The 19,815-nt window shown below is 48.9% G+C and overlaps 2 protein-coding genes across 2 annotated transcripts; both read right to left on the bottom strand.

Annotated features, from left to right (window-relative positions):
- Positions 1-85: 85 nt before the first annotated feature.
- fam83fa (family with sequence similarity 83 member Fa) lies at positions 86-9,694 on the bottom strand. Its single transcript, XM_076015712.1, has 5 exons — positions 9,111-9,694; positions 5,478-5,645; positions 4,214-4,335; positions 1,283-2,058; positions 86-677 (listed from the first exon to the last, which is right to left on the bottom strand). The coding sequence occupies exons 1-5, from the start codon at positions 9,582-9,584 to the stop codon at positions 628-630; spliced, it is 1,590 nt and encodes a 529-aa protein (XP_075871827.1). The 5' UTR covers positions 9,585-9,694; the 3' UTR covers positions 86-627.
- A 481-nt stretch (positions 9,695-10,175) lies between these two features.
- On the bottom strand, positions 10,176-17,895 carry grap2a (GRB2 related adaptor protein 2a). Its single transcript, XM_076015714.1, has 8 exons — positions 17,599-17,895; positions 13,388-13,598; positions 13,131-13,222; positions 12,923-13,042; positions 11,397-11,586; positions 11,220-11,312; positions 10,986-11,093; positions 10,176-10,778 (listed from the first exon to the last, which is right to left on the bottom strand). Exons 2-8 carry the CDS (start codon positions 13,463-13,465, stop codon positions 10,599-10,601), a joined length of 861 nt encoding a protein of 286 aa, XP_075871829.1. The 5' UTR covers positions 13,466-13,598; positions 17,599-17,895; the 3' UTR covers positions 10,176-10,598.
- Between the last annotated feature and the right edge of the window lie 1,920 nt (positions 17,896-19,815).

Here is a 19,815-nt window from a genome sequence, read left to right as displayed (position 1 = left end):
AGTCAACAGATTTTTTTTTTTTTTTTTTTTCCCTGCAGGTTTCCGAGTCCCTGTCAGTTTGCTTTGTTTTGTTTGTTTCCCCCCCCCCCTCCAACACGAACAACAGCCGCGCTCGCAGGGCCGCCCGCCTGCATTATTGACAGCGGCCCCGCAGGCTGACACTCAGGGAAGGGAAACAAAAGCACGAGTGACCACTTTTCCTTGCCTCCATGGCAACCAGGTCGGCCCTGATGTGATGTAATCCACCCACACGCCACCAGCCGGCGCCACGTGGCGTTCAGCCGGGTGTCAGATTATCAAGAAAAAAGGAAGAAAAAAAAAAAAGGCGGAAAGGCCGAATAAGTTGCCGGAAAAACGCAGCAGCGGCAGAATCCGCCTCCGTCGGCACTTTGGCTGTTTTCGTCACATGATGAGTTAAAGTGTGACTGACAGCAAGGGACTTTCACCCGGCGACACGGGCGGTGATGTCACCTGAGACCTGCTGCCCGGTGACTCATCACATCCTCCACAGCTCGGCACTCGTCCAGAAAAACAAACAGAAAAAAAACAGTCCCACCCATCTGGTCCTGGTCCTGGTCCTGGTCCTGGTGCCGGTCCTGGTCCCAGTACCAGTCCTGCTCCCAGAGCTTAAGACTGGATGCAGTTCTTCTTCTGGTGCCGCCGTCGGCTCCTCGGCCCTGTCAGCCAATCAGGACAAGATAAACAGCGTGAGTCCGGTGGAGAGTGATGGTGAAAAAAAAAAGACACACAAAAGAATTTCACCGATACTTTCACGCAAGTTATCAGCAACAAGTAGCAGACATCTACTTGTTGGAAACTAGGAAACTATGAAGAAAAAATAGGAAAAAATGGTCGTGGGAACGACTTATCCATGCCCGAAAAAAAAATCTTCTTATTCTACTTTCACGACATTTTCTAACAGTAATCTATGTCCCTGTCCTGTCGGCGATCTCGGCAGAAATGAGAAAAGATTTGCCCGTTAGTCGAAAGTCTTCCCTCTGTGATGTCACAAAGGGCAACGACAACGGTGCCACACCCCCTAGCCAGCCGATGGCTCCGCCCCTTGTATTTGGCTGCATTATCATTCCATGCAGAAGCTCCAACATCAGCACGTGACTTGTAGCAGGTAGCTAACAGCCAACACGTTAGCAGTCGGCTGCAAACAGAGGGCTAAATGGTTTTTTTAAATTTTTTTCTTAGGTTTGTTGCCTACTAACTTCACGGAAGCCCAGGATGGAGGATCAAAGCTACAAAAAAAAATTGCTTCCCCGGTGCGACGTACCGTCCTCGTCTCCGGTGTTCAGCGTCTGCAGGGACAAACTCCTTGAAATGCCCTTGGCCGGCTTCTTCGCTACGGGCACCTTGATCGGCGCCGGCTTGTCCAGGAGCTCAAACGTGTCGTCCAGCTCGGCGCACAGCACGCCGTTGGACATCTCTGGGGTCCCGCAGGGCAGGGCGGGGCTCTGTGGCGTGACCACGCCCTCCTCGATGGTCTCTGCCACCTGGTTCCCTGCTTTGCCCTTCAGGAAGTGTCTGAAGGAGCTGCGTTTCTTCAGCGCCGCCGGCTGGTTCTTGCTCGGGGTTCCTTTCGATGCTTGGTCGTTGCCGCCCTCCTCTGAGGCGCCCTGAGGCGCCGCCTGGCCGCCGCCCTGTGGGTGGGACAGGCCGTTCCTCTGGAAGCCCTCCCCCCCAATGAGCGAGTCGGTGGCGGTGGACAGGTCCTGCAGGGAACCGGTGAAGCCCCGGTTGTTCCCGAACACCAGCGAGTACTTGGGGTTGTGGTATTTGTGCGCCGGCACCTTCAGGTCCGCCTTCTTGGCGTCGTCGACGGAGATCTGGAAGCGCGACGCCGACACGGGCACCGGCGGCCGAGACTCCACCTTCGGCCGGGGCGCCGGCGCCGGCACGGGCGGCTTGGTGATGTTGAACTCCTTGTAGAGGTCGACCTGGTCCGAGGCGGCGTACAGCTCCCGGAAGTCCTGGTCGAAGAAGTCCACCGTCTGGCCCGACAGCACCGAGACGATGCTCCTGTCCATCCGGGACGACGTCCAGGTGAAGCTGGAGGGGAGACACACAAGGTTGACAACTCCACCCAAGTGAGCCGGAGTCGGCTGATGCTAAGCTGAGCTAAGCATCAGCATCTCCGCCAGTGACACCAGCAGACTGAACAAACCGATGAACAAGGCTGACTGTGTCATTGGCTGCAGACAAGAGACTTTTGAGGCGGTGGTGGAGAGGAGGACGTTGAACAAACTGTTCTCCATCATCATGTTCAACCAGGACCATCGTCTCCACCACACACTGTTCTCCATCATCATGGACAACGAGGACCATCTTCTCCACCACACACTGTTCTCCATCATCATGTTCAACCAGGACCATTGTCTCCACCACACGCTGTTCTCCATCATCATGGACAACCAGGACCACCCTCTCCACCACACACTGTTCTCCATCATCATGGACAACCAGGACCACCCTCTCCACCACACACTGTTCTCCATCATCATGGACAACCAGGACCACCCTCTCCACCACACACTGTTCTCCATCATCATGGACAACCAGGACCACCCTCTCCACCACACACTGTTCTCCATCATCATGGACAACCAGGACCACCCTCTCCACCACACACTGTTCTCCATCATCATGGTCAACCAGGACCATCGTCTCCACCACACACTGTTCTCCATCATCATGGACAACCAGGACCATCGTCTCCACCACACACTGTTCTCCATCATCATGGACAACGAGGACCATCTTCTCCACCACACACTGTTCTCCATCATCATGTTCAACCAGGACCATTGTCTCCACCACACGCTGTTCTCCATCATCATGGACAACCAGGACCACCCTCTCCACCACACACTGTTCTCCATCATCATGGACAACCAGGACCATCTTCTCCACCACACACTGTTCTCCATCATCATGGACAACCAGGACCATCTTCTCCACCACACACTGTTCTCCATCATCATGGACAACCAGGACCACCCTCTCCACCACACACTGGACAGAGAGCGTAGTGTCTTCTCCAAGAGACTGGGACAGCTGCGTTGTCTATCTATCTATCTATCTATCTATCTACTGTATCTATCAACGGGCTAAAGTGCTATCTTTGCTACGCAGACACAAGAGGAGGACATTGTTCCAACACAGAAAAGCATTGTTGGATAATAACCAGCATTCCGAGCTACCTGGCGGAACAGGAAGGAAACTTGTGGTAGTGTGTGCAGTTGTGTTGCTGGTTGTGTAACAGCTGAGAAGTGAGATGCAGTCGGCCATCGTCAGGAGGCGTGAGGCCTCTCGTCTTTGTTGAGTCATTACTGAGAAACGAGATGAATCAAACCGAAACCGCTGCACCACTTCTGCTTTCTGCCCTCATCAGGAGTTTACAGGTGGCCAAGTCAGTTTCAGTCTGGCACAGAACTGAAACGGAGGAGGATGATGGTGACAGCGATGATGATCTTTGTTGCTGCAAACAGGGGCAACAACTTCTGCCCGCTGTTTACCAAACATTCTACAGTTTTTCCTCAGGTATTAACTAGTTTACAGTCACCACTGGCTTCTGTCTCAGCCGTCACACAGCCTCAGAGCAGAAGTGACAGGCAGGCAGGCAGGTGCTGCTTTTTGGATCGCTGCAATTGCGTTCAAAGAGTTCAGAAAACTAAGCAAAAGCTTCTTCTAAGATGAGAACACAACCAACCACAGAACCAAAAACATCTGAAGAGCTCCCCCTGAAGTTTGCATACAGTATTGGTCATAAACCCTCTCCCACCTCCGTTAGCGGATGGGATGCACGTAATCCTGTGACGTCACAAGGGGCTCAGATACCTAGTTTCACGCCATACCCCCAGCCACTGGGTCTTGGCTCCGCCCACCTCAATTGAGTCCCTTTCCAATCGCGTGGAAGGTGGAAAAAAGGGCCGTTTTTTTAAACTGAAGGCTGTAAACAGAGGGCTAAATACACTGCGTTTTAAGTTATTATGCAAATGATATTTTCAATGAATACCATCTATGAGTTTCACTGGAAAACCCCCCAAAACAATGACCTTTATGACACTTAAGCACAATTTGCATAATAATTTGGTGTATGCTGTTTCCTGAACATGTACTTTGCATTTGTTTAGGGGATGCGGGTGGATGATTAAACAGATGTCGAAGTGTGTGCAGCAGTTCCTCTGCGGGACCTTCTCCTCACCTGTAGGAGCCAAACAGGACCTTCTCGCCGTCCACCAGCATGTACTTGGAACTGAGCGAGCCGGGCAGCTTTCCAAACGACAGCGCCAGCCCAGCGCCTTTCAGCGTGCGCACACGGAGGTTCTGCCGGGATAAAAAAACAAAAAAAAGAAAACATCCGCTTTGTTACGCACAGCTGACCTGCTTTGGACGACAGCAGCCCGGCTGAGTAAACTGGGCCGGGATGCCAAGTCAAACGCTGGCGTCACACCGCGACAGGGCAAAGTCAACAACTCCCAGCTTGGAAAAGCTTCTCGGCCACATTGTGTTTGCTCAGAGGGAACACAGAGTGGACACAGTGGGAGGAGCCTGACATCAGCACCAGGTAACATGAGTGATGACGGAGGTGGGGGCCTTTTCACAGTCTGGTCATGTGACACCACGGCGGCCAGTGGTTTGGTCGCCATGGCGACGACCAGGCTGGAAAACGGCTCATTATGAGCCGAAGTGAACAAAGAAATTCTGTTGGGTTTTTTTGTTTTTGTTTTGACCCATTTTTCTGCAAAAGAGACTTGCGTTTGGAAATGACGAGGAAAATCTGAAACAAAACTGTTGATAACGAGTTGGAACCTGCGAGCAGCCGCCAGCTCACGTTTACAGCGTCTCATTGGCTGAGGGCTGTCTGAAGGTGTGATTAAGAAAATAAAAGACAGAATTGAGAAGAAAAAAAAGTTGGTGAATCATCTGTGGAGTTTTTTGTTTCTTTTGTTGTTGTTTTTTAAAAGAGAACCTGGCAACAAAGGAAAACAAACAGGTGGGCGTTGCGGCTCGTGTCGCAACATTTGCACTCGCTAAACTGCACGCTAGCTGCGTTTCCATCACCCCCGAGAATTGCGCAGAAGCAAAATATCGCAATAAAATACTGGTGATGGAAACAGTTAAACTTTGGAAAAACTTCTCAAATACGACTAAAAGGTTTTGAGGCTCTCATGAGGAGGTTTTTCCAGACGTATCCAAAGAGAGGAATATCGCAAAAGTATCATGGAAACACTTTTCTTCGCCCCCCGGTCTTGACAGCAAACAAACGTAAACAAACAAAAGCAAATGTACGGCTTTATGCGCTTCGCACCACTCAATGGAAAAACCTCCAAATCGCAATTGTATTTTGTTGAAATTTTAGAAACGTTGCTTTTTAGTTTGCGAAAAAAAAAAACTTATGATGGAAACGCAGCCACTGTCGCTCATCACCGCGTCGCGGCCGATTAGCGCGGTTAGCATCGGCTCACCCGCAAGTGCGTGGCGCCGATCTGCAGCCGCGTGGACATGTCCAGGAAGTGAGGCACCCCCCGCGCCTCCAGGACGGCATAGACGGCCACGCCGCGCCGCGCCGAGGCGTCCAGCAGGTCCTGCAGGATCTGCAGGTCAGTCAGGAGGTCCATGACGATGGCCACCACCTGGAGAAAGAAGAGCAGGTCGCTGTACCGCTTCTCCGACAGGCAGGAGAAATCACTCTCAGAATTTGAGCTGATAAAAAGGAATGAGCGTGTTGTAAATCAAAAGCTCCTTGACGGCAGCAATGAGTGAATTACAGCCCCTGTCAATGCCAGTGTTTATTGAATTCGATGGATTCGTGGACAACAGAAATGATGGTTAGCTGCAGCCCTGGGACCGAGCTCCATGCTAATAGAACTCCGCTAGTTGACAATATGTATTGAAAACCGCGTCAACAATCTGCTTGTTGCCAACAGGTTCAGCCTGTTTGTCACAAGGTGAGCTGTCACACCATGTGTGTTCACAGTCTTTATTGCCAGAAATGCTGATGCTAAAACTGATTTTTTTTTTTTTTTTTTTGTTACGATTCGATTTCCTTTCTGCGTCACTTCAAATCCTGAGGTCAGTGCTCGGTCTTCACCTGGTGTACATCGTGATTTTGTGTACAGGTTAACACATCGAGCAGGAAGTATAAACACATGAAGCGTTACCACGCTGGTGCAGGACTGTTGCGAAGGCAGGGTTTCATATTTCACATCAGGAAAAACTCTCTGGGTTCTGTTCAACATCAAACGACCATTGACACCAAAACGTTTCAAACTTTGAGCTTCTTTAGTTCCTCAGTCAATCCATCCGACAGTCTTGAGCTATTTACACCTCACCACCCCCCCTCCCCTCCCACCCCCCCTTCCTCACTCGTTTGACTTTCTCTCTGCCATCCGGTGTGCTAACCTACATTCTGCAGTAACAGGAGCCGCTGGTTTTGTTTGGCCGCCACAGGGGAGAACAATGGCAGCGCGGCAGTGACTTCTGAGGAACGTGATGCTCATCCACAGAGTGAACGAACCGCAGCAAGAACTTGTTTTTCCGGCAGATTAAACACTTTGGGGAGTACAATTTAAAAGATGGAACCAGTAACGGCCGCAATTTCAAGGTGCAAAGACGTGTCTGAATGGTTTCAACAGGACCGCTTGGCGTTCAAAATGAGAAATGACTGCTGTGTGCAAACCTCAGCTTTCTAACCTGAGCGCTAATGATTACATCCTTTTCTCGTTTCTTTTTTTCCTCCCGTATGGATCAATAAAGTTTTAACTTTGAGAAGCAGTGTGGTCATTTCACAACACAAGTTCACTGCGTTCTGAAATTGAACATTTCTGACACCAGTACACGGAACAAAACAAGACCGAAACAGCGCGGAACTTTCCAGAAGAACCTGCAGAGAGTGAGGAGGCCTCCGGTGAGGACTGACCGGTGGACGCTAATTTAAGCTAAACAGCTAACTACGGCTTTTTGCAGATGGTCAGACAACCTGGCGTTTACAGCCACTTCACACAACAGCTGGCGAGGTGCTGAGATTAAAACATCCGAGCGTTTAAAAAAAATAGAAATAAAAAGAAATCTGCTTCGGCATCACTCGGACTCTCTGTTTTATTGCGCCACGAGACACTGCCCCAAATATGTGACGTGTGAGAACCCAGCGCCAGCAGCTGGGACTACTAACTGCTGTCCACTGTAATGACTTTACAGCCTTTTAAAAGAGATAGCGGCGGGCGGCAATAACAGGATTATTTAACCGTGGCTCAAAAATTAGCTTTCAAAGGGGGGGGGGTCGGGTCCAGTTGGGAGTCGGGTCCAGTTGGGAGTCGCGTCCGCTGGCCCGCGGCTCAGCTTGGTCCAAAGTACGGAGAGAAGTTTGGCGCAAGGACATGGCAAACAAATAAAGTCTCATCACGCATGTTGTAAACGCTGTGTAGATGATTCACCTCCTTACAGCGAGGAGCGATCTGGTCATGTGATCACGCGGCAATTAAGGCCTCACATTCAGCTCCTGTAAACCGTGGAGAAATACGGAGGGTTGGCGCTTAAAGCGCGTGGCAGAGTCCAAGGAAGCAGAGGCTCAAGCGAGGATTTAAAATGATGAACTTCTCTCTTCAGCGTATGAATGCATTCATTGAGGTGTATTCATGCGTTAGTGTCTGATGTGTTGTGTGTGTCTGCGTGAGTATCTTTGTATCTGAGGAGGTTTTGGGTTTTGGGTTTTGGGTTGGGTTGGATTTGGGTGGAAATGGGGAATTGATTTGTGATTTATGGTTGTTGTGTGGTGTCTGGGTCCCTGTTCACAAAGCTGTAGGAGCTTCTGTGGAGTCCCGTTTTTTAAAAAAAAAAAAAAAAAAAAAAAAAAAGTTCTTTCATCAAATGTTATTTGTATTGTAATTGATTTGTAAAATAAACTGAAACTGAACTGAAACGAACTTGAAGCCGCCGCCGCCGCCGCCGCCGCGGCAGCTTGTCCAAGCCCCAACCGGGCCAATCAGAAAGCGGCATGGGAACCTCCGAGTGGGCGAGGGAACCTGAAGGAGAACCTGGCTGCTGTCCAGGCATCTGCAACACCGCTCGGGGCTGAAAAGCTGGCGTGTCCTGATCCGAGCTGACATTTAGCGCCTCCGTCGTGGCTGCGCGTGACTCAGCTTGCCACAGCCTGTTTCTCCTCGGCCTCCCATTGGAGCTCGCGGTGGACGCCGCCGGCTCGGTTCCACGCATTTTGTGACATCTTGGAAAAATCCGGCTAGACGGGGTTCGTCACTGCACCTTAGGAACAGCAGGAATTTTTATTTATTTATTTTTTTTTAATTTCTACCCTCGTGAATCCATGAGTGTGATATTTTTATGATCTTGGGGCTTGAACCTGGGTTTGAACCAGAACCTGTCCCAACAGCCCGGTTTTACATTCCTGTAACGTTTCAAATAAAGACTCCACCTCCTCCTCCTTCAAAAAAAAAAAAAAAACCTTAGCGCCGATCTCGGACGTGCTACTTCGCTAACTCCCGCCGCTATTTTCTGCCGTTGGTCGACTGGAAATTTCCACACACAAAAAAGAAAAAACAAAAAGGAAAAGAACGCTGCCTCACTCATTTTTTTTTTATTTTTGTGCCAAGTCACAACAGAAAAAAAAAAGGCTTAAATCCCAGCAACTCCTCCAAATGCAAAAGATCTTTGTTTCAACGCTGTTTGTTTTAAAGGCTGCTGAACAGACGTGTTTAAGGTGTCATTAAGAGCTCCTGGCCTGAGGCCCTCTGTCATGTGACCACCAGCCACATGCTATTTAGAAAGCAAAATCTTTTCTTTGGTACATGTTGAGGTGGAGATGTGAACGTGGCTTTTCCCCCAGGGTCAGCGGGAAAACCAGTGCTCAGAAATCTTCCCCAACGTTTGAATGGTTGTTTTGAATGAAGACGAATGTCCAGGAGTAGAAGTAGGTTTGTTTTGCTCTTGTTGTTTTGTTTTTGTTTTGTTTGTTTTGTTTTGCCTTTGCTATAAAGTATAAGTAGCCAAGGAAGTATTATCAGAATAGAACTAAACCCCAAACTGGATAAAAGTCGACATTTCCTCAGTGCTCGGTGTAATTGGTTGTGGGAGAACATATCTACCCTCTGGGCCTCCTGGATGAGCCTCCGCACCACCTCCTTGATGTGCGGGCCGGACTCTTTGGGCGGGTGCGTGTACACGGACACCCGGGTCACCCCCTTGTACACGCCGCTGCTGGCCGACCAGCCGATGTCCAGAGGCGGCACCTCGGTGTCGGACATCTGCGGCCAGTAGGTGGAGTGCACCCCGGAGTCGGCGCTGGACGGGCCCCTGGACTTGTCCGGGTCCCCGGCTTCGGGGTCCCCATCGGCCCGGTACTCCTGGAAGGTGTCGCGTACGAGGCGCACCTCCCTGGCGGACAGGAAGTCCCGGATGTTGTCCTCCTTCAGGCGCATCTTGAAGGCGCCGTCGCCGCTCCGCAGCAGCTGCTCCAGCGCCGCGCGCTGCTCCTCGCTGTAGTAGAACTCCGGCCGGGACTCCGGGATCTTCTCGTTGACGTGCTCGTCATCCAGGCACCGCAGCTGGGAGTCCGCCATGGCGGGCCGGCGCCAGTCCTCCGCACCTCCAGCCGCCTCCCCTCAGCCGATCCGCGGCTCTCCAGCGCGGCGACACCTGTGCCGCCAGGTGGGCCAGGTTGCTGAGGTGAGAGCCGGGCAGTGGGGGGGCGGGGCGGAGCCAGGGGGAGGAGTCAAGCTTGAAATGTTGCGGGGAGACTTCCTGCTTCCCTGACTTTCATATTAAAATCATTTTTGGTGGCTTTTAACATGAAAGTCAGGGAAAGTCAGAAAATTGTCATGTTTTTGTGACAAAATAGAATAAACAATGTAATCATCTAACTGGGTTGTATTTTTAAAGACCACATATTCTGCTCATTTCAGGTCATTTATCTGTCCATCTTAGACTCCAGTGGAGCAGCTTGATGACGTGAATTAATGAAACAAATAAAAAAAGAAGCTCTAGATTCCCCTCAAAATGCACATTTAACCCTCTGTTTACAGCCTCCTGCTAAAAGGCAGGTGGTCACAAACCTCGGGAGGCAGTCTGTACTGCAGACATGAGTGTTAATTAAAAAAAAAAACAAAAAAACTCTTATTTTGAATGTTTGAAATTAATTACTCACACACAACTGAGTCAGAAATCTGCCTTTTTAATGAAAAAGGACTTTATCTCAGGTTCCACCAGAGGATTAAAATGAATGAAGCAGTGATGAAATTCTTATGGAATTTCTTGGTTAATTAGCATAAAATGAGGCACACATCTATGTTCTGTTTTGCATTGTCATCTTTTAGACACACGTATTAAAAAAAATCCTCTTAAAAAAAACATTCAAAACTTTCAAAAAAACTTGATCTGGAACTGTTTACAGTCAACTCTTGGTTGCAGTCGCAGCGCAGCTTCCCTCCTGCAGCAGCAGCTCTTTCTGGTTTCACACAACTTCCTGCGCCTCCGTCTTAGCAGGAAGTGACAGAAAAGTCCCCCATGGATGAAAGATGGTTGCTGTTGATGTTTTGCTCGTGGTCCTCCCCAGTCGCAGCTCTTCAGGCGCACCGTCACATGGGCACGGTGTAGTTGGCGGGAAACAGGCCGCTGATGCCCCGCAGCCTCCCCTTCCACCAGGAGGCGTCGGAGCGGTCCAGCACCTCGATGATGTCGCCCACGCGGAAGCCCAGCTCGTCATCCTCCTCCGCCAGGAAGTCGTACAGTGCCCTCACCTGCAGGCAGGGCGCCCTCTGTGGGGCAGAAGGCAGAAAAACAAGAGACGGTCATGCATGGAGATGTAGTTAGCCAGAAGTACAGGAAATATACATATATATATAAACATATATATACAATATATATATATATGTATTTATACATATATTTATATATATATAAATATTTCTAAATATACATAGATATAAATATCTACGTGTATCAGAGTTTCCCAGTGTGCTGACCTGGGGGAGGGACATGGCCTTGGGGGCCTGGTTGCCAAAGCTGACTGGGCTGCTTCTTGCCGTGTGACCGATGGTGTGAGCTCGCTCCTCCAGGCCTGGCTGCTTCATCTGCACAGCCACACAGAAAAAAAAATAAACTGTGTGTTGCGGAAAAGAAAGAAGATCTCCAACAAATCATCTCCTCCTCCTCCTGCTCCTCCAGGGAGGAGATGGGTCACGTGACAGGTTGTGTACCAGCTGGTTGTGCGGCTGGTCCGACACCCTGCGCTGTGTGTGAACGACAGCTGCAGGTGCGTTACGCTGCTCGGGCAAACTTCCCCTTTTGACCTGGAACACAACAACAGGAAGTGGATTAAAAGCTACGTCACGGCCAGCGAACACCAGAGGCAGCTGGCGAGCTTTGACTCTCACCGAGGCAGCCATCATGGGGCTCCTGCTGCCGGCCAGGCCGTCGTTGAGGTGGATCTCCCTGGTCTTGGAGATGGACCTGGTCTTGTAGAAGTCCACCAGCTTGTTGAGGGAGCTGAACCTCTCGGACCACAGGTAGTACTGGCCGCCGGCCTCCCGCATCACCTTGAAGTGCTGGACGTCGCTCTCGTGCCTGGCGGAGGCGACGGGAAGCACGGTGGATCAGAACACATCAGCCAATCAGAACCAGCTGGGAATAAAGTTTTCTCTGGGGATCTTCTGGCCCTTTTAGAAATGTTATACAAAAGATTAAAAGTACATGACTTAAAAATGTACGTTAGAAAATTTTAATATAAATCATTTATTTTTTTGTATGGCACCAGCCTGCACTCTGAACAAGCACAGGAACTCCTGGACAGAGTGGAGTTGGAGTGTTGGCCTCAGGCTAGACGCCAAGAAAACTGAGAACATCACTTAGAACACAGCTCCAGAACTTCCACCCGTGGAGGTGCTGTGCCGAGTCAGGGACTTCAAGTCCCTGGGCTCATGGGTGAACTCAACTGATGGGGTGGGTAAAGTGCTTGCTTGCTTGCTTGGAAGGCTCTGAATGACATGGCCAATGTATGGAATTCCAACCTCCCCCGAAGAATCAGAACCAGCCTCTTGTCTGCAACGGTAGAACCTGTTCTCCCCTATGGCTGTGAATGCTGGACCCTGAAGCCGACTTTGCTGAAGTCTCGAGATGGGTGCTACACCAGAGTAGTGCAAGTAGTGCTTAACATCAGCAAGAGTGCGCCGGGATGAATGGAAGCGATGGCGGAGGGCTTTGTTTGAGGATGACAGCTTTTGGAAAAAACACTTTTGGGCCTTAAAAGAATTTTGTTTCTACAATACCACAGATGGCCACCGGGGAAACTCGGAGTGCCTTCAGAGTGGTCGTATAATACGTCCATGGTCACAAGTGTCTGCGCGGCCCTCTGTTGGCTCTGTTGGCCCAGAAAAAGAACCGCACCGTTTCTCAGCCTGCAGCGACGAGACGAAGCCCCGTCTGTTTACTTCCTGTGTGTAAACACGCGATGCCCTGCACAGTTTGCAGCGCCGGCAGGCACCACAGTGAGTCACGCTTTAAATCTCTGTGCAAAGGCGAGTGAGCAGAGTGATTACCGACATCCTAACAGACAGGAGTTGCACTTTAACTGCTGCTTCATGGTGAAATATCACGCTTTTCAATGTGGGCGGCGGCAGCATGAGAGCTGAGTTTTGAAGTCGAGAAGATTCGTGTTTGTGTGTGTGTGTGTGTGTGTGTGCGTGTGTGTGTGTGTGTGCGTGTGCGTGTGCATTTTAGTGCCCAACTTCTCAAGAGTGGAGCACTGACACGGCTTGGTGTGTGAAACTTGCGCAACACAGGAACTCCAAAAAACAGAAAAAACTCAATGACCACTGAATGTGTGTGTGTGTGTGTGTGTGTGTGTGTGTGTGTGTGTGTGTGTGTGATAACATCCAAATGCTGCTGACACCACGCTTGTCACCTGACAGAGATGGAGAATTCCCCCGGCGAACTCTGGCTGCCTCGGATCACAAACTCTCCCACACCTTTGTTCCTCAGCAGATCCTCGGCGGCGGTGCGGCTGGCGTTCTCCTTGAACCACCTGCACACACACACACACACACACACACACAGAGTACGTAAACCTGCACTGGTTTGTGATTGGACGAGCAGTCCGCGTCTCCTCTGACCTGGGAGTTTCCATCTCGATGTAGTTCTGCGGCACGTATCCTTCGTGTCCGTTCATCTCAGCTTTGTACCAGTCGTCCTTTGGGCTCAAGATCTGACACACACACACACACACACACACACACACACACACACACACACACACACACACACACACACACACACACACACACACACACACACCACACACACACACACATTTTCAACACCAACTCTGAAGGTAACGACAAAAGAAAAACAAAAGCCGAGGTGGGCCGACCTTTAGTGTGTCGCCCTTGCGGAAGCTGAGCTCGTCGTTGGCCGTGGCGTTGAAGTCGTACTTCCCTCTGGCCTCCATGAGGGCGAGCCGAGGCCTCTTCCAACCCGGAAGCTGTGCAGATGATGGCCCAGTCCAGTGCACGTGGGGGTTTTTTCAACACACACACACACACTCCAGACGTGTTTCGAAGCAGCAGGAAGTGACGAGGCCGCTGAGGAGAGAGGCAGATGGCGGTGAAGAGGCAGCACGTCTCTTACAGCTGCTGCTGCCGCTGCTGCTGCTGCTGCTGCTGCTGCTGCTGCTGCTGCTGCGGTTTGACAAGATCGCCGGAGGGATGTCGCAAGAGGACCTTCACACTTTGCTCTTACTGAACCACCGTCACTGGAACGCCTTTCTTTGATTTGGACCATTTATTCATTTATTTATTTTCAACATCAATCATTGAACCAACGATGAATAGATACGGCGGCCAATTAGTCCAACGGTAGAAATAAAGAGTTTCATTTCATTTCACTCAATATAGAACTAAAAGAGAAGAACAACACAACGTGCCAGCATTTCTGCTCCTGGGGAGGAATAATGACCAAAGTTCAGCGACCGTGCTCTCCTACTCAAACTGAAAACCACTGTTTTTTTGGGGGGGGAGTTTTGCATGTTTCTTCAGTTCTGGAGTGATTGAAACAACCTTGTTGGGCCACATTAGCCACAGCCTTTGACTTTCACTCTTCCTCCGTCCAACTCCAGGATGGTTGTGTGTGTTAGAACAGTGTCTCCGGAGCCTGAACCCACGGTGACGGTGACGAGCAGCGGATGATTGATTATTCAGCTGAACGACCCCTTTAAAGTCAGTTTAATTCTATTCTATTATTATTTTTCCTCAATTGGAACCTTTGCTTTGAGAGCTCTGTGTCGCTGCTGTAATTCTGCTGTCGCGGCGCCGTCTCTCTGGTTACAGTGAGCCTGTTTTCTCCTGTACTTCTGGTTAGCCTGCAGTTCCCTGAGCACGCGTCAACTTGGGGCAGATTCAGAGGCTCTGGCAGGCCGAGCACGTTTTCATCAGGTGTTACGCCTTGTTTGGCAGGTTGTCTCGCCCCCTGCCCCCCCCCCCCCCCCCCCAGCTCCACTTCCTGCCGGCCCCGGCGCCGCACTGAGGAAGCTCCCGGAGGTGACTGCAGAATATAACATGGGAACACGGCGGACCGAGGGACTGGGAATAGGTCACTTTTGCTTCCTGTCGAGTTTGGACTCGCAAACAGCGGTGCTGACCGACTGCCAAAATTGCAAAAACGACGGCCGCAGCTTGAGAAATTTTGAAACTCTTTGAAGTCTTGTCATTTCGCTCACTTTTTTCCCACAGCGGTGAATTCAAGCTGCAGCCTCGCCTGCGGCTGTGAAGCGGAGGATGTGGTGAGCAATAGTGAGAAGACTTTGAGTCCCTCGCCGAGTTTCACTCGCACATCTGCAGGAATGCCCTGCAAGCGCGCACCTTGTCCTCGGTTCTCGAGCAGAACCAGAAGCAAGACAACAGCCAGCGTCCCGTTTTGAGGAATGAAGACTGGTCACCACCACCACCAGCACCACCAGCACCACCAGCACCACCACCAGCACCAGCAGTGTGGGTCCAGCTGGCCGAGCAGTGAGAGCACTTCCCACTGGAGGACCTCAAGGAACCAGGAAGGTCCCTCAAAAGCTCCCGTAGTCCTCCCGGTTTCAGATCTGTGGAGCAGCTTCACATCCACAGTGTTTAGCCCTCTGTTTAGGGTCATCTGTGAGAAAAATCAAGCTTTGCTGCACCTTCCCGCGGTGTTTGGCGAAGACAAAACAAAAATTGGGGGCCGCTGTCGCTAGCCTGGTCCAGGTGCCGCTGCCGTTTGTGACATCACAATGGGCTGGCTTATAGCTTGAGCTCTCGCTTCCTGGGAGGCGGAGCCAGCAGGAGAAGTGAACGAGGGACTTTTCTCATCAGCTCTGGGGTGCCGGCTGATGGGACGGACAAACATCCTCCGATCAAACTGCAGCGTCGCCAGACTCAGGTGGCGGTGACTCCGCCCCTTCCTCAAGCACCTCTGCCCAGACCTCCGACGCTCTTTTGTCGGAATGCAGTCGTCGTAAGTCGGGATCGTAGCAGAGGACATGAATAAACTTTAATTGTTGTTGGAAGACATGATCACTCATTCAAAGACCGTTGACGCTGACGGTGACAAAAAGCGTTGATGGTGAAATATGATGAACTGGAGGAATAATTGAATTTTTGTGAAGAGCCTCATTTATAACTGCAGTTATGGAATCACAGGAGTGCCAACATTGAAAATAAATGAACAAAATCAACGTTCATACAAATTTTACCGTCTGGTAAAAGCAAAGGCAAGCAGACGGGTGTGAGCGGGGCTCTCCCACCAGGATTAGTAGTCGATACCCGATGGCTCCATGGCTAGCATAGCTAGCTCCTTAGGCGCAGTTCCACCAGCACTCCCTGGGTTCATGGTACGTCTCAGCCGGCTTTTACCAGACGGTAAAAAGGCAAAGGCAAAAACTTTTGTCATTGCTTTTTCCATTTGTCTCACACAAGGACAAAAGGGGAAAGACACCTTGCCTTTAAATTTGTATTTATTTACTCCTCTTTATATTTATTTATTTATTTTTACTTATTTATTTTTCATTTCGGCACTCCCGTGATTCCATACGCAGTCAGTTTCAGCCGCCTGTCAATTCAAAGGGCACAAAACCGCAAGATTCGTCTACAGAAATGTGTGAAAAGTATTTCCCAAGCACACAAAGTGAGGCAACTCCTCTGTCCTACAGGGGGCGCTAAGAACGTGTCTCGCGCACCATGTTTCCTTTTCACGACGGTTAACAAAGACGTAAAATAAATCACAATGGTGCCGAGTGGCAACTTCAGCGTCAGCGTCTCTCACTAAAACCGTCACAACACAAACGACTCTCTGACCAGGTTGCTTCATGAGTTAAAACCCAGTTTGAAATTGTCTTATTTTTTTCTTCACTCTTCCACCCACATGATGCTTTTCAAAGACATTTCAATGATAAATTCCACCCCGCCCTGAATTATTTGTTTCACTTCCGTGCTGCACTGATAGTCACCGGATTATCTCAGAATTTGGGCTCCCTCCATGTTGAGACACCTTTACCGTTTAAAAAATCGCTCAAACGGCATTTGTTGTTTTGTTTTTTTTTTTTTCATTTGTTTCGAGAACTTACTGCAGAACTGCAGTTGTGACCTCCGACTGACCTGGAACTCAGCAGCAACAGGTGAAAAAAAACCTCTCAAATATGGGTGGTTAGATTTTTCCTCTCCGACTGACCTGAAGTGTCATTGCTGCTGCTGTAATTTGGTTTTCAGGTAATTTCCCCCCGTTCAATAAATGCCGCTTCAAAGCAACACCTGCCACTCTGTGTGTTTTGTTTTTTTTGTTTTTTTCATGTTGTTGTGCTGATGTCTAATTAAAATCTCATTACTTTAATGTTTATTTAATGTTTTATTATTTTATCGCCTGCCGAAGAAAGAAACGCTCCTCCTAAGTACTCATTTAACATCATCACAAGTGACACAAATGTCGTAAACGGCTTAAACGTCGTCCGGGACGACGGTGACGGGTGAATTCTGCTGTGCAGCGAAATTATATGAAAGATTATTGAGATTTTGACTCATCGATTGGTATTTGATTAGTTTTTGATTCGATAAGCACTGTGTGAGTGTATGCGAGCTTGACCTCTGACCCTGACTGTACGTACTGTATTATTCCAAAGGGGTTAAATGCGTGTTAGAACACGGAGAGTGGATGGAAAACGATTACCGAGCAGCGAGTGGATTCAGAAAAACTCAATTTGAATGAAACTGAACACACCGCAAAGAAAAAAGACAGAGGCCTGCGCACCTGTTGGCAAACAGGGCACCTGGGTGTGGCGCCCTAAGTTAAATGAATTAATCAAGTTTAATCAATCATATTCTAATTAACAGTGAACTAGACAAAACCCGCTTTAACTTATTTTCAGTTCTAAAGGTCGAGTCAGGATACAGAAGTGTGTGACGGGCAGAAAAAGAAAGAGGAAGAAGACCGGGCAGCCAGAAACAACAGCAAACATCTCAAAAACGCTAACCCTACCCCCCCCCCCCCCCCCCCCAAAAAAAAATAAAATAAAATAAAATAGTGTCGCCATCGTTCCGAACTTGGGTCAAAGGCGACCCAACTCACCTGGTGCTGCGCTGCGGAGTTTTACTCTAAGCTGCGGCTCCTGGTCGCCCTGCGAGCTGGGAGCGCGGCTGCATGCTGCTCGAGTCCGGAAAACAGTCGCCGCAAGGCGGGTAACAAGTCTTCTGCTCCGCCTACTGGCCTTCTGGGTTCGACTCGGGTTCCAGTCGCGGCAAGGTGTCAGACAGACTGGGTCGGACCGGGATGATGATGATGATGATGATGTGCTCGGCGTGTCTGTGCTGTCGGTGGAGTTTCTCCTCCTCCTCCTCCTCCCCCTCTTCGGTCGGTCGGTCGGTGGCTCGATCAGTCCCGCCTGTCCTGTTCGAAGCGGCGCTGCGGGAAGTCTGTATGCTTCCGCGTTTCTTTCAAAATAAAACACACGCGTTTTAAAATGGACAGGAATGACGCTAAAGCTAAATGAAAACTACACTACCAGTCAAAGGTTTGGAATGATTTTTTATTTTTGTTGTTGCTTTTTGTTTACTACTTTTTACATTGTAGACATCAAATATATTAGAAAAATGTGTGAAACTATGCAGCAAAGAAAACATGTTTAAATGACTACATATGTTTTAAGGAGGGCGATATAGAAGGGTGGCAATTTAAAAAAAAAAAAAAAGTCTACAATATGAAACGTGTCTCAGTTAATTCACTTTTTTTGTTTACTACATAATTCCAAATGTGTTCATTCATAGTCGTGATGCCTTCAGTGAGAATCTACAATGTAAATAGTTACCATAATGAAAGAAGAACCATGAAATGAGAATGTGTGTCCGAACTTGACTGGTCGTGTAGTTCAGATTCAGATCTAACTGAAGTTCACTGCAACCACAGAGTTGTTGTGGAGTCTGGTGGTTGCCTCACAGTAAAAAGGTTGTGGGTTTGATTCCGAGCCTGGGGCCTTTTCTGTGTGGGGTTTGCATGTTCTCCCTGTGTCTGCGTGGGTTCTTCCCGGGTTCTCCGCCTCTCTCTCTCTCAGTCCAAAAACATGCATGTGAGGTGAATTGAGAACTCTGAATTGTTTGTTGGTGTGTGCCTGTGTGAGTGTAAAGTGGGTTTATGTGTGTTCGTCTTTCTATGTGGCCCTGCGATGAACTGGCCCCTTGTCCAGGGTGTCACCCTGCCTTCACCCCATTGCAGCTGGGAGAGGTTCGCAGACAACAGTGGCACCTAAGTGCAGGGGGAAGTGGGTATCGAAGGTTAACGCCTGGCTTTCAGTTCATTTTTCATTTGTATATTATTGTTTGACACATTAAAGACATTCTGGTGTTGACCTGTCCAGGGACTGAACCTCTGACTTTCCGGAGTCTGGCTGGAGACTTGAGAAGAGAGCAGGAATAGGACACAGTCCTCTTCTTTCATTTGGATATGCACACAAAAAATAGATCTAATTATTATTATTATTATTATTATTATGAATAATAATTCCACTTTTTTGAAGTGACTGGATTTGTTGTACTTATTGCATTATTGCTAATTTTATACAAGTGTTTTTTTTTTTTTTGTATTATTTTAGCCTGTATGTGAGTGTAATGGAACACTGAATCTAAAATATTCCAGTTTATGACAATAATTGTAGTTTTCCATGTGTCATTAAAATGTTTAGTCAGAAATCAGGGGCAAAGATTTCTGGAAATGTCACTGCAGCATTTTCATTCAGATTAAAGAAACTTATTTGCCATTTTAGAAACGTTGCCGCCGCCACCAGAGCAGAAGAAACACTTTGCACCCTGCACGTTGGATGAGCTAGATTGGAATCTTAGCAGCAGCTCCTCTCCTTCCTATCGCTGATCTCTTCTCAGAATGGTTTATCAGTTATCGCCATCAGTGCTCTTCTGCAACACACTGGCTGTTCACTTGTTGAGATTGTGGTTTTACTGTGCAACAGGAAAATCCCGCCGTTAGATCCAAGCTCACCATTTCTTTTTCACTCGTTGCTATAATTATGAAAATTTCAAAAACTTGTTTTAGGGAATTTCCAAAGCTAAGAACTAAGTGTTTGTTTGTGTATTTCTGCTACGCAAAGAAAACACAACTATGTTAATGTCAATGACGGAATTTTGACGAACCCTTTTAGCTTGCAATGTTGTTTAGAATTTTCCCTTTTCTTCAATGTTTTTCCTTCTTAAATTAAAATAGAAATTCTCTGATTTCGGTGAAACATACTCAACCATCTAAACGTCTTCATTCATGGTTCAATATTCAGATTTTGCGGCA

This window comes from Nelusetta ayraudi, unplaced genomic scaffold, assembly GCF_046127955.1.
Source record: "Nelusetta ayraudi isolate G7.1 ecotype Tasmania unplaced genomic scaffold, CSIRO-AGI_Nayr_v1 ptg000195l, whole genome shotgun sequence".
NCBI lineage: Eukaryota > Metazoa > Chordata > Actinopteri > Tetraodontiformes > Monacanthidae > Nelusetta > Nelusetta ayraudi.
This window is presented reverse-complemented; position numbering and strand designations above follow the sequence as displayed.

Bases quoted from the DNA above. Each gene is read 5' to 3' on its own strand.
- grap2a (XM_076015714.1), bottom strand. From the start codon at position 13,465: ATGGAGGCCAGAGGGAAGTACGACTTCAACGCCACGGCCAACGACGAG. The intron at 13,043-13,130 runs GTCAGAGGAGAC...GTGTGTGTGCAG, and splicing joins ATCGAGATGGAAACTCCCAG to GTGGTTCAAGGAGAACGCCA. The intron at 10,779-10,985 runs GTCAGCACACTG...TCTGCCCCACAG, and splicing joins AGGCCATGTCCCTCCCCCAG to AGGGCGCCCTGCCTGCAGGT.
- fam83fa (XM_076015712.1), bottom strand. From the start codon at position 9,584: ATGGCGGACTCCCAGCTGCGGTGCCTGGATGACGAGCACGTCAACGAG. The intron at 4,336-5,477 runs GTGAGCCGATGC...TTATCCCGGCAG, and splicing joins TCGGCGCCACGCACTTGCGG to AACCTCCGTGTGCGCACGCT. The intron at 2,059-4,213 runs GTGAGGAGAAGG...TCTCCCCTCCAG, and splicing joins GTCCTGTTTGGCTCCTACAG to CTTCACCTGGACGTCGTCCC.